The sequence below is a fragment of the Ictidomys tridecemlineatus genome, chromosome 1, assembly GCF_052094955.1.
Source record: "Ictidomys tridecemlineatus isolate mIctTri1 chromosome 1, mIctTri1.hap1, whole genome shotgun sequence".
NCBI lineage: Eukaryota > Metazoa > Chordata > Mammalia > Rodentia > Sciuridae > Ictidomys > Ictidomys tridecemlineatus.
The window spans coordinates 160448769-160466909 of record NC_135477.1 but is presented as its reverse complement, the minus strand read 5'-3'; the positions used below and the strand labels follow the sequence as shown (position 1 = coordinate 160466909).

General features: G+C 53.6%; 1 protein-coding gene across 3 annotated transcripts; it reads left to right on the top strand.

The window, feature by feature from the left end:
* Nucleotides 1-2770: 2770 nt before the first annotated feature.
* Nucleotides 2771-17012, top strand: Pdlim4 (PDZ and LIM domain 4). 3 transcript variants are annotated; one of them, XM_040272777.2, is made up of 8 exons: nucleotides 2804-2945; nucleotides 3977-4115; nucleotides 7509-7660; nucleotides 11273-11354; nucleotides 15595-15776; nucleotides 15989-16152; nucleotides 16472-16589; nucleotides 16704-17012. In XM_040272777.2, the coding sequence occupies exons 2-8, from the start codon at nucleotides 3990-3992 to the stop codon at nucleotides 16906-16908; spliced, it is 1029 nt and encodes a 342-aa protein (XP_040128711.1). In that variant the 5' UTR covers nucleotides 2804-2945; nucleotides 3977-3989; the 3' UTR covers nucleotides 16909-17012. The 3 variants fall into 3 exon arrangements, with proteins under 3 accessions (XP_005335839.1, XP_021589269.1, XP_040128711.1); XM_005335782.3 differs by lacking the exon at nucleotides 3977-4115 and having other exon boundaries at nucleotides 2771-2945; XM_021733594.2 differs by lacking the exons at nucleotides 3977-4115; nucleotides 16472-16589 and having other exon boundaries at nucleotides 2771-2945.
* Nucleotides 17013-18141: the final 1129 nt, after the last annotated feature.

The following is an 18141-nucleotide window of genomic DNA, read 5'->3' as shown; positions in this document are numbered from 1 at the left end:
GCCTCTCTCTGAATCGTGACCAAGGGTTGGGCTAAGATAATAATTCCCATAACAGTTATAATGTTTTTAATAGCAATGTTAAATGCCAAGTTCTCTGCTGGGTGCTGGGAAAACATAAATAAATAAGATAGACAGAGCCCCTGACCTCATAGATGCCTTTACTCCTTCCCTGTGCAGGTACATGTCTAGGCATATGGAGAACATTCAATACACATTTATTGAAGGAATGAAGAGGCATGAAATGGGCAGAGATGCCAGGTGGGGTGTGCAGAAAATACATGAAGGTCATGACAGAAGTGAGGCATGATGGGCCATCCCTTTAACCAGGGCTCGCAGTTCCTCTGGCTGCCCTTGACTTGGTACCCCCAACACAATGTGGACTCAGCAACATCGCAATCCCTCAAGACCAAGACCATTCAAGGATGAAAGGAAATCCTAGGGGCTTCCCAGAGACAGTTTTGGAGAAAAAATATGAGGAGCCATAGGGCCTGAAGCTTATTTGACTTGCTGTCCCCAACTCAGAGCACCTCAGAAGTGGGCCCAGTGTGGTTCCTAAGAAGGACTATTCCCAGCATCCAGGAACACAGCTTGGCCGGCGCCTCTCTCCTCTGGGAGGGCACTGGTCAGAAGTAGGCCTCTGATGTTCTCCTAAGTCAAGGAAGTCAAGCACCCATGCAGCCAGACACAATGGCATATGAATGTAAACCCAGCAACTCAAGAGACTGAGGCAGGAAGATTACAAATTTGAGGCCAGCCTTAGCAATTTAGTGAGTCCCTAAGCAACTTAGTGAGGTCCTGTCTCAAAATAAAAAAAAAAAAAAAAGGGGCTAGGGATGTAGTTCAATGATAAATTGCCCCTGGGTTCAACCCCCAGTACCAAAAACAAAAAAACTCAAGGATGATGGGCACATACCTGGACATCCTGTATCACTCCAAGGTGCTCAGACACTGCACAATGAGATAGGAAAGTTTAGGTACCAGATTCTAGATCACTGCTTCTCCCCAACCCCCTCCATCTCTAACTCTGTGAGAGAAGCCTTTGGAGATAGATTATGTTGCTCAGAGACCTAAGAGTCAGGATAGTCATATTTAGGAGTACCCTTTCTGGAAAAGGTGTCACACTCCCCCCTCCCCTAGAGAAAAGTAAATAGATAATGAGGGAAGTTCAGGATAGGGGGCAGGCAGGTGGCAGGCCCTAGGGATGTCTAAATTGGGAGAAGCAAGCAATATCTGAGAAGGGATTCCAGAATGAGGTGTATTAGGTGGAAACTCCCACAGACTTGAGGATCCCCTCTATCAGGGACCATGCTCTACACTCAACCCTAGGGACAACCAATGAGAAGTGATAGTTCCTCCATTCCATCCCATTTAATGGAGTGTAAGTCCTGACCCTTCTGCCTCTGTCTATAGGGGACCCAAGTCAGCATGGCATTGAGCAAAAACCTTTCTTCACCACACAGTGTTGAAAGCCCAGTGGCTGGTGCTTTGTGGATCCTTACTCCCACATATATACTACATACCCCCAAATATGCACCACTGCCACACACACCATTCATGTTGTTTCTTTCCAGCAGTTCAGGTAGCAGAACCATGCCTCCCAGAGAGGCATCCACATTCCACCCTGGAGGGCTCCCCTTCCTTGGACTGCCCTAGATTTGTACATCTCAAGCAGTCCTCCTTCTTGGAAGGGATGGGGTGTTTGAGATCTGGTGGACCCATCTTGCTCCACCTGTGAGCATCTGGAGAATAGCTCTTCCTAAAGTTTAGCTAAGAGGGTATACAGGGTTGTCAAGAATATTAGCTAAATTAGGGGCTTCCTCATGGTCTGGAGAAGCTAATGTCTGGTGCCAGACTGAGGTGCCCAAAGAGAGGTAGGCAGGGCTCTAGCCAAACCATGGCACCTGCAGAGGCTGTTCAAGGACATCCCTGGAGGACATGATGGGAATGGGAAGAAGCACTTGGAGAGAGAGGTCTCCAAGTGAAAGGCTGCATATAGTCCCATAGTCACCACTCCAGCCATTCTCCTTTCCCTGGAAGCCTGAAGGAACAAGGCTCCTTGCAAAGGAGGAAGAGAGGGAGCTGTGCAGACAGCCTGGAAGGAACTGGCAGCAAGAGACAATCCTAATGTTCTAAAGGAAGCAGGGACACCTGGAAACACAGAGCACCTTTCTTCTCTGACTCAAGTCAGAGGTCACCTTCTCCACGCAGCCTTCCTGGGATCCCCAAACTAGATTGGGTGCCTTTATATTTCCACCTCTATAGAGACGCGCTGCCGGCTCTGTGTCCCCAGCCAGGTCTGCTCAGGTCCAGGGTTCCTAGATCAGTGCTCTGTGTTCAGAGGGCTCCTCACACACTGAGATGGGTTTGCAGGTTTGCTTGCCAGGACCTTTGAAGAGGTTTGATCAAGGCTCTGCCCCATCCCCCATCTGGGCCGCCCCCCGCCCCCCATTCCCCTCCTAGCTGGGGCGCCGCTCCGCCCCGTAGAAGCGACTTCAAAGGGTCTGTGCCCGAGCTTCCGCAGCCGGGCTCGGGTCTGCGGTGCGCAGATCCCAGGCCCAGACGGGATCCGGGACGTCGGGGCCGTCCCACTCCGGGGGTCTCTGAGAAGCGGGTGGGGGCGCGGGGCTGTGGCTGCTGAGACTGAGGGGCGCGTCCCCCGAGCCCCCCGAAGTGGGAGGGTCGGCTGCCGCGGGGCCAATCCGGGCGCGCGGGGAGCGGGGGCGGGGGCCGGGCGGAGGGGGTACGGGCGGGCGGGCCGGGGGCGGGGCGCGGCGGCCAGGCAGGCGGCGGCGGCGGCCAGGCGGCGGCTCCTCGGTGTCCGGCTCCAGCTCCGGCTGCGGCTCCGGCCCGCGATGCCCCACTCGGTGACCCTGCGCGGCCCTTCTCCCTGGGGCTTCCGCCTGGTGGGCGGCCGGGACTTCAGCGCGCCCCTCACCATCTCGCGGGTGAGTCCCACGGCCCCCGGGGCAGCGGGGCGGCCCCGGATCGGAGCCCCAGTCTCGCGGTCCCCCATCCGGGACCCGGATCCCCGACGTGTCCGAGACTTGAAAGCTGAGGGTTGACCCGGGTGACCCGCACGAGGTAGAGGCAGCTTCCAGGCGGGGCAGCGCCGCCCCACCCCCCTTCCCGCTGGGCCTGCTCACCGGGTGGAGGGGAGATTCCCCCAAAGTTCACACACCAGCCTCCTCCACGCTGCTGTCCTTGAGGAGTAGTCACTGAGGATCGGGGCCTTCCCGCAGACAAGAGCCAGGAACCTGGATCCACAGAGGCCCAGAAACTCCCCAGTTCGACCTAAACCTGCCTGGAGCTTTGAGTGAAGCGACTGTAGGTCCCCCCCTTCCCCTGTCAAGGGCCTCTGCCAGATGAACTGGGTGACCCCAAGGAGGTCTGAGGTCTTCTTTAAGAAAAGTTCATCCACTTCCCCACTCTGATCTTTAGGCAGTGTCTCTTTTGTGACCTCCAGTCACCCTAGAGGGAAGTGACCAGGAGGAATTTTTTTGGCTTCCAGGAAAAAAGGCAGATTTGACTATGAGGATGTGAGAACTACTCCTTAAAAGACAACACAAAGCCAGTGGTCAAGCCAGCCTCAGCCCCCGTCCTCAAGGTTCCCAGAGCCATGTCTTGACCTGGACTTGGGACAGAGGAGGAAAAGATGGAGGCACAACTGTGGGGAGATGGCTGATCTGAGGACAGAGGAATAGACTTGAGTTCTGTGGCAGGGGGTGCCCAGGAGACAAAGGGTCCTAGCCCAGGTTCCCTGGTTAGGGGTGGGGGCGGAAGAGAGGACTGAGTCATTGGTGGCTCCTACTCTGGAGGGAACAGGATGGACCTGGGATCATCTGAGGGCATTCCTTGCCCCCACAGAGGCTGCTGGTCTTTGGGGACTTGTGAGAGGGGAACCAAGATCCACCTTCACCCACCCTTTTGCCTTCTCTTGCCCTGAGGGCTGGGCCCAGTTTCACAGACTTCTTTCCAGTTCTTGGAAGGGGATGGACACTGGTGGAGCATGGAATCGTGGAATCCTGTTTCTGGGGGCCAGGGTGACAGGCAGGACCAGCTGTCCTAGGAGGCTTCCCACGTCTGTCCTCACTGCCAGGTCCCTGAGGCTGAGTGAGGTGGGCCTTCAACACTTCCAGGAGCCTTTCATCTCCCATTTCCCTGAGAGATCCTGTGTGTGTGTGTGTGTGTGTGTGTGTGTGTGTGTGTGTGCGCGCGCGCGCGCGCTGTTGTGTCTATGTCTGCCTGTGTAGATCATGCTGTGTGTCCACAGGGGAGGGCTGATGGGGTGCTAGGCCGGCCAACAGGCCAGGCACCCTGGGTGTGAGGCTGCTGACAAGCTCAGTGGCGGCTGCTGACGGCCGCAGGCGGCAGGGAGCTGAGACATCTGTTGCCCACGCGGCTGCCTGCCCGCCGAGGAAAGGCCTCCACACGTCACAGCAGCAGCAGCAGCAGCGGCCTTGTTTGGCGCTGATCAGGATGCAGGCCCCTGGCAGGCAGGCAGGCAGTCTGGAAGAGGGGTTTGCCAGTAAGAGCCCCCGCCCTCCATGTCCCCCAAGTCACACAGCAGCAGCTGAGGCCCAAGGAGCCAGGATGACTGAGCCTGGGTTTGGGTGGGATCTGGGAAGATTTACAGGACTGGGGAGGCACAGGCCACAGCTTGCCTAGTAGGTACCTTGGGGGCAATTCTACAGGGACTGATGATGTGTGGGCGTGTCCTCACCAAGGGGGCTCAAGATCCAGCCCTTCCTGAGCTTCTAGACCTCCCTCACCCAGAACAAAAAGTAGGAATGAACAACTTCATGTAGGGTTATAGGGAGGAAGCTGACTGCCTGGCAGGTCTGGAGGCTTGCAGTCTTGGCCCAGGAAGCCTTGGGGATCCCCAAGAACATTATGTAGGGCTTCTTCCCCACAAACCATAATGATTGCTGGCCTTTCCAGAGCATCTGCAGTGTGTCAGGCCCCACCCAATGGGTGTTGGTACCAGCACCTCCCCAGCAACCAGTCCCTGGAATGAGCCCCACCATATGCCCAGCCTGCAGTGGAAGTTTCACATGCCCTGATTGTCTCACATTGTCCTCACAACAGCCCTTAGAAGTAAGGACTACCTCTGGACTCACACTGTAGATGGGGACACTGTGGCATGGAGAGAGTCAGGTAATGTAACCAGAGAAGCCTAGTAGGAACGGGAATCTAGGCCTGTCTGGAGCTTGCTGTGGCTATATGGGACCATATGGCCCTCTATAGCTCCCAGCCTAACACAGTATCTGGGCTGGGTGGGGCAGGGACAGAATGTAGCCGTCATAGGTGAGGGGGCTAATTCATGTCTGAACCTCCCATCTGACCTCACTATTCCTGTTTTCCCTTCTTTCTGTTATCCTGTGTGTAGCAGCTAGAGAGATCAAGCTGGATTCAATTCTGTCCTTCCCTGCTTAGAACCCTCCATAGTTCCCAACCACTTAAAATTGTCAGCTTCTCATCTGGGCCTACAAAGCCTTGCAAATTCTGGTCCCTGCCTCTTCTCTGACTTCATCTCTTTCACTCTCTCCTCACTAATGATGCTCCAGCCACACAAGCCTCCTTCTTTCTCTCCTTGTGGAGCCATTATACATGTTGTTCCTCCTACTTGGAACACCATTTCTCTCCTTGGACACTCTTACCCCTCCCTCCCTTTTTGTAGTAAAACACAGTGGTTCAGAATATAGTTTTGGATTTGGAATCAGTTTACCTGGATTAGAATGCTGACTTGGCCATTTATCAATTAAGTGTTTCTCTATACTTCTCTGGACCTCAGTTTCCTCATCTGGGAAATGGGCTTGCCTTGAAAACTAATGAGACAATGTGTGTAAAGACGGCTGGGAGAGTCACGGTTTCCTAGCCTCATGCCCTCTCTGACCAGAACTTCCCTGGCTCAACAGAGCTGGCTGCATCCCAGCCACCCCTGCTTTCAAGAACTTCCTCTGCCTACAGGGGCCTGAATGCACCCCTTGTGCTGGCTGAGTCATCTTGTAGCTAACCACCCCCTGAGGAAGAAGACTCCTCTCCAGAGGGGGGTTGGAGCAAGGTGTCCCTGCTCCAAATTCCTCTTTCTTCATCTGTAAATAGGAATGAGAACAGCCTCTGCTGCACCAGTGAATGAGAGGTCGTTTAGTTATGGGTAAATTGCTGAGCCCAGGCCCTGACAAAGAGCAGGACCCTGAGAAGAGAACAGGATGGTGTCCTGGGCACCTGCCATGGGAGGACAGGATCGTGCAGGTGCCCGGGCTCTTCAAGTGAACATTAATGGTGGGCTGAGGGTTCTGCTTCAGAAGAGGAATGTTCTTTGAAGCAGCCTATTTCAGGGCAGGTCAGCTTGGGCAGTGCCCACACTAGGCTGCAAGCCAAGGAGCTGCCAGCACTCAGCTTTGTCCACTTGCTACTGAGAACTAGCTGAGCTGAGCCTGGCTGGGCTTCCAGAAGCTCCCACCCTGACTAATATGACAAGGTCATGGAGCTCTTGTGCCCAGCGAGGCACTGGCTGGAAAGGCTTGAAAATGAGGGGCTGCCAGTCTGTTTCCAAGGGCTGTGTTGGGACAAGACAGTGTGAAGACTTCCTGTTCCTTGAATTCCTCTCGGTTGCTCACTCAGGTCTCTCTGTGAGTCTGTCCCTACCTGCTCCTCATGTGGTTTTCATCAGATGACCATCATTGTAGGAGTCTCCAAATGTGAACACTGCTTGACCCTGTGTGGGGTCAGTGGTGACACTGAGACGTCCTACACGGGAAACTGGATGTGGGATTGTGACTGCAGAATGCAGGCTGACCAGTGGAACTGAAGGGCCCTGGTCTGAACTTCTCTTCCCCATACTAACATGAACAATGTGAGGGGGGAAGTGGTAATGGGGACACGCAGGTTATTCCCAGAAAAGTGCCCTCTATTCTGAGACCTAAAGGAGAAGAAGGAAGCTAGTATGTAGGGTTTGGGAGTCAAAGAAAAGAGTGTTGCAGCAGAGGGAACAGCATTTGTGGAAGCCTGGAGATGGGCCCTGGCTGGTGCCTGTGAGTGCCCTGCATGCATTCAGATGGGCTTGGAGGATGGTGGAGAGGAAGTGAATGCATAGTAGGGGGACAGGGAAGATCAAGCAAGTCGGGTCAAAGAGTTGCTATGCAGTCTGGCTGAGTGGGACCCTGTCTGTGTGGAGCATTTGTGACATGTCCATGCTCTGTATGTATCTGTGAGCATATGTGTCCCTGTGTGTCTTTTGCTTATCGTTGGGTACATATGCAAGTTGGAAAAGTGGCATCCCACTTTTCCCAGGTCAGATGAAATCCTTCTTATAAACCTTCACTCCCTACCTGGCCTCCAGGTGCTGGAGTCGAGGTTTTTAAAACCGGAGGCTGCAAGAAGGCCACACAACCTCTTGGTTTTCCCACCCCTGGGTCATGGCCATGAGGCCACACTGGCCAGGTTCTGAGGTCCAGAGTGAAAGGCCACACATGACTGTGCCAACCATCTGGCTTGTCTGCCCACAGGTCCATGCTGGTAGCAAGGCTGCACTGGCGGATCTGTGCCCAGGAGACCTGATCCAGGCCATCAATGGTGAAAGCACAGAGCTCATGACACACCTGGAGGCACAGAACCGCATCAAAGGCTGTCACGATCACCTCACACTCTCTGTGAGCAGGTACACAAAGGGTAGGGTGGGCCAGAAGGTTGGGAGGAGTGAGTAGGGGCAGTTATGGGCGGCCAGTGTCAGGCTGGAGTTGGGCCTCAATGTGGCTTCTCTGCCTCCACTCCAAGGCACCCAGCCTCTAATCCTAGAAGGTAGTACTTTCACAGGAGCCTGGAGGGCACTGTTTAAGCTGTGGGGAGCTTTAGGACCAAAGAAGCTCCTTTCAACTCAAGGCTAGACACTTATGGCAGATGTAGGCAGCAGATATAAGAGCTTGAGTCATCTCTGGAACATTTACACCTGTCATTTCTCCTACCCTGAGTGACCAGTTTGATAACTACTTAAAAGTAGTTTTGTGCGCAATAACTCATTTACCTGCAAATCTACCTTATAAGGATAACTTTAATGTAAGCCCCATTTTACAGATAAGACAACTGAGTCAGAAAAGTTAGAAGTTGCTTAAAGTCACCCAGAAAGGTAGTGGAAAAGCAAATTTGACCTCATTCCTGAAGATTCTTCTACTTGATTGTCAGCCAAGCTGCCCTCCCTAAACTATATGCACCGTGGCCCATGCCTCTGCTCTAGTTAAATTTGGAACAAGCTTACTGCCATGAATTATGTGTAATGCTGTGAAGCCCATCATGAAGAGGAACCTAGGAGGTCATCAAGCTCCACCTATGGTAGGATGAAAGGTCCAGTCCCTTTGCCTTGCTCAGGTCCTGGGTCTTTAGTCAGCTCCACCAGGCAATCATCCTAATCTTTGCTAAATGCAATTTCCCCATCCCTGCCTGGATCCAGAGAAGACAGACATAATTGCTCAGCTCTGCCACGTTCACTGCTAACAGGGACTTTCCACGACCCCCTATGGAAGTGTGTGGGAGAAACTTCCCCAAACCACAACACGGCTAACCATGCCTTACAGCTGGCCGGGCGGGAGGTAATCCATTGGCTCAGAGCCTTTAAACATGGTGAGAAGGTTTATGAGGTAACCTCTATTTGTACCTGGCCTGTAACCAGAGCCAGGTTGGGGTTAGGACCCCCTGACTGTGCCCTTGGCCCTCAGTGAACTCAGCTGCAAGTCTGAGACCTTGTACATTCTACCTGGCACATGGCAAGGACATCCCAGCCTGGAAGTTCAGCAGACCTGATCCTAAGTCAGACTCTGGGACCTTAGGTACCCAGATAACCTTCACGAGCCTGGGTTTCCTTTCCCATAAAATAGGATCACGTTCATCACCCTCTGCCAGACTGAGGGGCGGCTGGTTGGGGGAAATGTCAGCACTGCTTTGCCCACAAGCAGCCTCTGAGGCCTCCCCACTTGGCTGGGTTCCTGGGCCCTGACTCACCTCCGGCTCTGCTTCTGTAGTGAACAAGGGCAGCCCTGGTGGTAGTGGAGTTGGGGAGGCTCATAAGCAGCCTGAGTCAGGAGATTCCCAGAGAGAATGATGTCAGGGGAGAGTGGCCGGGTGGAGGTCCCCCTTCCTTCCTTCCTTTCATGCTCATTTGTTCCAAACCAGTCATGGAAGGAGCCCAGGGGTCCACTGACCTGTTGAGCTGTGAGCATTGCAGTCTCAGAATGCCATTTGGCCATGGGACAGGGAGAATATTCTCCTGGTCACAGAGATGAGTTCCAGTGCCACTCTGCACTTGAGAACCATGTTGTCCTGTAGCAGAACTTTATTCTCTGAGCCCTGAACTTCCTCCCCTCTAAAATGGGGATTTCTTATGATCTGGGTGATGAGGTACCAGGCCTGCTCAGTCAGAGTGAAAACCCAAGTCTAGCCTTCCAGCTCCTGTCTCCATCCTTCACACATACAGAATCTGGGGGATCAAGATATGGGGCCCTGCTGACCCTCTGGCCCAACATTCCTTCTCCTGGATACCTTCCCACCTGCAAGGCCCTCTGACTCTGTTTACTATCCTGTCTCCTATGCCAGGACCTATGCCTGGGTCTTATGTTTGGTTCCCAAAGACCCCTTCCACCTGCAACATGGGCTTTGCAGAGGATCAGCCTGATGAGCTGGCTGGAATGAGCAACTCTGAATTCCCACTCCTGGGTTTCTACCCAGACCAGCTTCCCTACTGTTCTCCATGTATACAGGGCTGTAATCCCACACCCCTCACTTCCCACAGAGTAAAACTCATAGGAAAGGCCCGGCTTCTCTGCTAGGCTTATTTTGTCTGGTGCCAAAGCCAGGCATCCAACAATCTGAGCTAACCCACACTTCTTGGCTAGGTTCTATAGTTCCAGAATCTTTCTAGCATCAACTTCTGTCCTGTCAGTCAGTCTTGTTTTTGATTTACAGATGGGCACAGGGAGCCACCTACCCTATGTGAAATGGAGGCCTGGGATGGGGGCTAATCATGATTAGATTAAGCCCTTCATTCTTATCTCATGCCTTGGGCCACCCTCATGGCTCTGGGCAATTGTGCCCTCTGACCTTTAGACCGTAAGGCTTGTACTGCCCTTCTGGGCAGCACTTGAGGGAAATATAAAGCCAAATAACCATAGCAACACAAGATGTCCATGCAGAGTTCTGAGCAGGTAGAAATCACAGTTAGAGCTGTGAGTTGGTGCACTCACTTGGGAGCCTAGCTAAGGGGACTAGAGACAGAGGTTGTGGGGAAGGGATTGTTGCCCTGGGATGGCACAGTCTTGATACCAAGGGCCTCCAGAAGGCTGTGGGTTAGAGAGGTAGCCTGCAAAGAGCCAGGGAAGAGGCAGAGGTGAGAAAGTACAGAGTCCGTGTGGCCTGCAGCTACAGACAGACTGGTAAATCCCGCAGCTGACAAAGGGAGAGGCAGAATTGAGCTCCTCGGCCAGTTGGAGTCCTCTTGGTTGGGGGACATTATTTCCCTTTAGTCTCTAGAGCCTCACTTCACACCCTCCTGCCTGCCCAGGCCTTTGCATCCTCCTGGCCTGCTCCTCACAGAGCTACTGAGCGGCAGGGCTGGGCCCCCGGCCCGCAGCCTCAAGGCCTGCCTGCCCTGCTTATGGCAGGTTTACGATGTTTTTCTCCCTCCTGAGTGGTGTTTGGCTTTTGGTTTCTATGGCGAAGCAGGAATTTCCTAATGGCCTGTTTCCCATCTGGGCTGGGCAGACATCAGTGATGACTCTGCCGGCGGCAGCAGCAGGAGGGAAGGCGCACCCCTCTGAGCCTCTCCTTTGCTTTCCCAAGAGCTGACCCCAGCCCCAGCCAGAGGCTTATGGATAGAGAGCCAAGGGATGAGTGGATGGGCTCCTAGCTAGTCCACGTGTGAGGCCTGGCTTCCCTGCCACAGCTGAGCCTCTTGAGTGGAGTTTCTGTGGGCCACAAAGAGGTTAGAAGATGGGGGGAAGCTACAGAGCCTCTGCTTCAGTCTCTCCAGGACTATACCCGAGAGGCCAGGCAGCTGGTAGGAAAGAGAGTATACAGCCTTGCTCCAGGAAAGTGGCAGATCTAGGTTTTTGGTTCCTTGCCGGAACAAATACCTCTGTGGTGCAGGGGAAGGTGCTGGGGTAGCATTTTTCTCCCTGCAGGCCACAGGCCTAGTTCTGGATGGTGATGGCCCAGAGCACAGCACCTCTTGGTCCTGTTCCTAGGCTTGTTAGGCAGATATTGACCATCCTGATTCCTGTTACAGGCCTGAGAGCAGAAGTTGGCCCAGTTCCCCTGATGACAGCAAGGCTCAGGCACACAGGATCCACATCGACCCTGAGGCCCAGGTATGTACGCTGCCTGACCTGGCCTGGCTCAGAGAGAGCCCAGGGCAGAGGAGCTAGAAGTGGTCTACAGGTTCCCCTGCACTGGCTGTCCTCATCATGGCCCTCAGATGCCCAGGACAAAAACGAAAGCAAGTTCCTCTCAGCCATGCCCATACCCCATCCCATATTCCTCAGATCGTGAGCACCTCCTGGGGGCTCTGTGTTTATTCCAGGCAATCCGGAGCATGGGCAAAGTTTCCTATGATGGGCAGGGGCTGGGCTAGGCCTTGGCTCAGGGTTTCTTTCCATCCACCCAGCTGGAATTCACTATGGTACCCAGTGGTTCCATATTAGGTAGAAGTCAACAGGCTTGGCAGAGGGCTGCGGGTCTGTGGTGGGGTGGTCTAGCCTCAAGCTGTGGAGTGATCACAGGCCATAAGACACTCCTTTAGCTCATCCTACCCTTGGGTACCCTGTCCAAGCTGAAGTTCCCTCTTGGCCATCCTGTGATTATAACTACACACATGCTGCACGTCTGTCTGCCCAAGCACCTTTTTGTGTAGGACAGAAATCACAGCTCATGGCACTTCCTCAGGGACAGTGAAGGATCCAGGCTGCTCTAGGGCCTTGTCTTTCCATGGGCATGAAGGGAGCCAACTGAGCAAGATGGAGGTATCTAGAGCCAACCGGGCATCTCTGGAGGGAAAGGGGGAGACTTGGCTGATCTGAGATGTAGCTAGAACCATGAGACCCAGCATGTGGGGCCACAGACTCCTAGGCCTGCTTTTGTCCTCTTTCTCCATATGGGAAAAAAAAAAAAGAGAGATCAATGCACAAAGAGGAGGCTTCACCCAACCAGAGGAAGGATTCCACTCCCACCCCTCCCTCACCAACAATCCCCACGTTGCTCTACATTTGCCTCATCCCTTACCTTAGCCAGTATCCCTTAGGCCAGATGTTTATCCCAACCACAGAGTGCCCATTCTGGCAGAGAGACACTTATAAGTCCCGGGATAGGGAAAGCTAGGTGCCAAAGGAGCCCAGAGTGGACACGTGACTCAGCCAGGGGTCAAAGAGGGCTTCCTGGAGGAGAGGTATCCAAGCCCAGACCTGGAAGCCTGGGAAAAATAAAATGGGCAAAAGGGTATGGAGAGAGGAAGTGTGCTCAGGAAGCACATACAAAGGCCCAGGAGTGAGATCGTGCAGCACAGGTTCAGAGAACAGAAGGGTCTAAGAGGGGGCAGGTGGGAGGGCAGAGGCAAGGGATGAGGTGATAGAGCAAGGCTACAGGGAGGCTCTTGGGTTCCTCAGTCCAGGGCCTCAACTGTTCTTGCAGGAATTCAAAGCCACATCTGTGTCTCAGGAGTTTTACCCCCTAGCCCCAATGGACTCGAAGCCCTAGGGGTAGTGGTAAGCAGAGTAGATTTGGCATAGAAGGCAGAGTTGGCATAGAATCAGCCAGGCTTGACATGGGCCAGGCAGAAGGGAGCAGCATAGTTGACACCCCTAGAGTATGTGCAAGGCCCAATTTCCTTCTGATGCAGCTGTGCCAAGATGGACAGAGAAAGAGGCCTGAACTATGGAATGTGGAGCTCAGATGTGTTCAGTCCTTCCTCGCTGACTCTTTCAGAGACCAGGCTGGCAGCGCTCAGGCTAGAGGGGGAGGGATTTTCCATAAGCAACAGGGCAGCCCATCAGCTGCTGCCCCCCTTTTGTACTTAAAAGGTCATGGACTCCATGGTTGGTGACAAAAACACTCCTACCCCGCCTTCGCAGGGATGTGTCCTCACCATCACAGACACAGGGCTCATTGTCCCCAAGCTGCTCCCACCCTTTGCCTATGGGGGATGGGGCTAGCTGGAGCCATCAGTGGAATAAGAAGCTACAGCCACCGTTAGCCACCAGGACCCGCCCAAGGTACCCCTGGCATGCTTTCCCCAGTGAAATGGGACAGGGCCATTGAGCTTCAGGCCCACGTTCCTGTAGGGCCATAGAAGACCCTCCTCTTCTCAGACCCTATGTGGGAATACAAGAGACACTTGGCCAGGGTCAAAGAAAGGTAGTGACAAGGAAAGGATTCATGGAGGGGACAGAATTTAAACTGAGAACCTAGAAATGGGTAGACGCAAGGTAGGCAGAGCAGACGGTGCTCGCACATCCAGCCTGTCCTCTCCAGCCCATCAGATAGCAGGAACGTGGCTGCAGGAAATGCTGCTACATACTTCTGCACTCAGCATTCACCTCCATCCAAGTTGTATATCCCAGACTCTGATGCTGGTCATGTGGGAGCTGGTGAGCAAGCAGGTAGTTATTCCCATTCTGCCAAAGAAATCCACTGAGGCTTCAACAAGTGAATCAGTGGTCGGTCAGCTGGTGCTCAGAGCTGGGGTGCATATGGTATGAGGTGCACCACCACATGGAGAGGGCAGATCTGGGAATGAAGGCTCAGGAGTTCCTGTGAGAGCCGTTCAGCCAGGAACCGTGCCAGGAACCGTGCTAAGTGCTTTGTAGATAATTTCCCTATAACATAGAGACCTCGGTTCATAATGAAGAAACTGAGGTTCAGAGAGGTGAAGTGATTCGCCACATTAGTGATAGAGCTGAGACTCAAATAAAAGCCGAGTATACCACTGAGTTCAGTTCTACAGAGGCTGCTGCATGGGTGGCCGTGGGAGGGGCAGTAGCTCTGATGACCCTGCAACAGACTCCCAGACCCTGCTGGGTGGAGTATGAGGGCCTCCATCCTCCCAGCTTCTGGTTCCTCCGACTCCCACTCCCCCTTCCCACTGAAGCCTCCTCCCAGCGGCCCGGCCCTACCCCCACCCACCACAGCCCATCTGGTCCCCATTAGAAGCCTGTCCTGCTTGCCTGCCTACCCCAGACACATTTGTGAGAGTGCTCAGGTTTCTCCAGGGCTTTTCTGATGGGGTCTCACTGTTGCTGCTGCTTCTGCTACATTGACAGGAGCCCACCTGGGCAGCAAGACTCCCTTTTTTCTGTTGCAGGGGTAAATGGGAAGACCTGCACACATCCACCCACTTCCCAAGCACCCCCTTGCAAAATCAGGGGCAGTCAGGGCAGAGACCTGCAAATTCCACTGTGCCTGATTCTATAGGGTGACTGAGTCCCAGCAGGCTCCTTCCCATCCCACCCTCCTCAGACTCCCTGTCCACACAGCAGATCAGAGAGGTTTACCTGTTATCTTCCAGGCTGAGGCTGAGACCTAACCCATGGTCTGGACTTGAACCTCACCCTAAAATCAGGCTGCTTTGGCTGCCAGCCCAGTTTCAGCCACAGGAGCCACCGTGGCCTTCCCCAGGGTGACCAGAGCTGGCTCCAAATATATGATATCATTGTGTGATTAGGTGTATGTAGGTAGACTGGCTGGTGGGTATGCACCGTCCTTATGCACAAGTATGTCTTTAATGTACTTGTAAGAGCACAAGTGTACATGCCCCCGTTCACACTGCTATGGGTATAGTTACATGACTGCAAGCCAAGGACAGCAGCCCTGGACTCTTCAGACCTATGCCACAGACATACTGCCCTTTCTTTATGGCTCAGGGGACATGCTCAGAGCACTCGTCCCCCAACTGTTTCTGCAGTGGACACTGGGGAGTGAGGTAGGGAGCCTTGAGCTCTGCCCAGCCTCTGTCCTTCATCTGCTGTGCCTAAAGAAGGATATTTTTTGTGGCCTGGAAAGTGGGAAATGGGGCAGGCTGACCTCATGACAGCACTCTGGAGAGCCTCAGACTGCCCTTTAAAGGGTCTTAGACATACAGCGATCGAGGGCCACTCCTGGATATAGGAAAGGAGTTAATTTTTATGTTTCCAGCCATGGGTGCCTCTGGTACCCAGCACAGTTCTGGCAGGTGGGAACACTCCACCAGGATATCTCTTCCAGGAAGCCACACACTGCTGCAGCCACATTGGTCTTAAAAGTTTCTTGGACTAGGCCTGCCCCAACATAGTCCCTCACAGGCACTGGTGGCCAGAACCACCATAGGGCCCATGAGCCTGGGTTTAGTCAGGCACTCAGATATTTATGTCTGACTTTCAACAGGCATTTCTCATTTTTGTGGTGGATGAACCTGGTTCAGGCTCAACTCTTTCCCACAGACCCCTTTCCTGGCTGGGCACCATAGCCCAGTGATGCCAACATCCCCCAAGGCCTAACATAAAGGATGGTGGTGAGGGGTGGTGAATGAGGAATGGCCAGATACCACAGGGTCTCCCAGTACCTTAGGCCTAACTCTCACAGGATGGCAGTCCAGTGACCAGCAGGCGGCCCTCAGCCACCGGGATTGGACCAGAAGATAGCCGACCAGGCCTGGGTTCCTCGTATGGACAGCCACCTCACCTTCCAGTCCCTCATAATGGCAGCAGCAATGAGGTCACCCTGCCAGCCCAGATGAGCTCACTGCATGTGTCTCCACCCCCCAGGTAATGTGGGGACTTGGCCTTTGAAGCCACACCCAGATCTCATCCTAATCTCTGGTCCCTCAAATCTCACATGGCCTATCCTGACCTGACACTTAATCCTTGGGTCTCAGATGGTTGTATTCTGACTCATAAAACCTCCCTAGTCCCCCAAGCCATCAGAGCCAAGGCTGAAATTGCAACCTGGCCCTCATTTGTCTCCTCCTCTTTCCTAGTGCTGACCCAGCCAGAGGCCTCCACAGGAACCGGGACTGCAGAGTCGACCTGGGCTCAGAGGTCTACCGGATGCTACGGGAGCCAGCCGAGCCAACCGCTACAGAACCCAAGCAGTCAGGCTCCTTCCGCTACTTGCAGGGCATGCTAGAAGCTGGCGAGGGTGGTAAGACTCCTGACGCCTCACCCTACCTGCCTTCCCACTCCCTGAGGTGGCCTGAACTCAGCCTCCACGCCCTGGACTTACCCTGAATTTCCCAGCTATGCACCCTTCCCAGCAGTCTGCCCCTCCTGGATCTCCACAGCTCATTCCCACACCTTAACTGCACCCTTGCCTTCTGATTCCCGCTCCAACCCTGTCACTGCCCCCCACCCCACGTCCACTCCCCAGTCTTGGTTCAAATGGCCTCCAAAGCAACACCCTGCAAAAAATGTAGTTCTGACCTTTCCCACTGGGCTCATGCCACCTGCCATCTGGGTTTCAGGGGAGCGGCCTGGGCCTGGTGGGCCCCGGAACCTCAAACCTACAGCCAGCAAGTTGGGCACTCCCCTGAGTGGCCTACAAGGGCTGCCCGAGTGCACACGCTGCAGCCACGGGATTGTGTGAGTACCTGCTCTACTGGCCCCACTGCCACCCCACCTTTCCAGGGCCCTGGACAGGAGCTTGCTGGAGAACTGTCAGTCATCCAGTGCTATCCTCTCCGTTTCTCCCATCAGGGGCACCATCGTCAAGGCACGGGATAAGCTCTACCATCCAGAGTGTTTCATGTGCTGTGACTGTGGCCTGAACCTCAAGCAGCGCGGTTACTTCTTCCTGGATGAGCGACTCTACTGCGAGAACCACGCCAAGGCACGGGTCAAGCCACCCGAGGGCTACGATGTGGTGGCCGTGTATCCCAATGCCAAGGTGGAACTCGTCTAAGCCAGGACCACCTTCCCTGCCCTGCTTCATTTAATGCCCCCATGTGGCCCATGTAAATATGTTTCCCTGGCCTCTCTAATAAAGTCCCTTTGCTCAGCCCCGAACCAGTCAGTGCCCTGTCCTGCCAGCCTCCTGCACTATCCCAATACCAGGCATGTCTGAGGCACTGGGTGCCATGGTGAGGGAGAAAGCACCATGCTGCCCTTAGTGGCCCACAGCCCACGTGGATGCCTGGCCTGAATCACAAGGGACGGCTTTATTAATATGCTGGGACACCTGCAATGCACCATGGGGTCTGAGCTGGGTGGGGTTAAGGATGATGCAGCTGAGAACTACAAGAATCAGAAGACAAGAGCTCTACACTGTGATATATGGAGATATATGATGTGTGGTTGTCATCAGCAGGAGCAAGCAGAGGCATTCACTACAGCCTCAGGAGAGATGGCCCAGCCGAGCACAGGACTTGGGGGAACACCTCATTGCCATGGGCAGTCTCCACTTCTGAGAGTTCTCCCCTTTGGGTTTCTTTTTTTTTTTTTATTGGTTGTTCACAACATTACAAAGCTCTTGACATCTCATATTTCATACATTAGAATAAAGTGGGTTATGAACTCCTATTTTTACCCCAAATACAGATCGCAGAATCACATCGGTTACACATCCACATATTTACATACTGCCATATTAGTGACTGTTGTATTCTGCTACCTTTCCTACCCTCTACTATCCCCCCTCCCCTCCCCTCCCCTCCCATCTTCTCTCTCTACCCCATCTACTATAATTCATTTCCCTCCATGTTTGTTATCCCATTCTCCTCACAACCTCTTATATGTAATTTTGTATAACAATGAGGGTCTCCCTCCATTTCCATGCAATTTCCCTTTTTTTTTCTCCCTTTCCCTCCCACCTCATCCCTTTGGGTTTCATTTCTAGTTCTCCAACCCACTTTATTCTTCTTTGAGACCCCTTTCTCTCTCTCTACCACCAGGGGGCGCACTTGATTATTTCCCTCCCCCAAGAAGAGAGAGAAGCCAAGTTCAAAAAACAGAACACTCACCTAGGACTGTGTTCCCCTCCAGCATGCTTTGTCCTATCTCCAAAATGGAAGGGAAATTCCACCCCTCCTCAGGCACCCCGGTTACCATAGAGTGGGTCCAACTTGGGCCTTTTGCCCCACAGTTGCACACACCAGTACAAACTCAGGCTTTTAAAAAATATAAATGGTAATTGAGG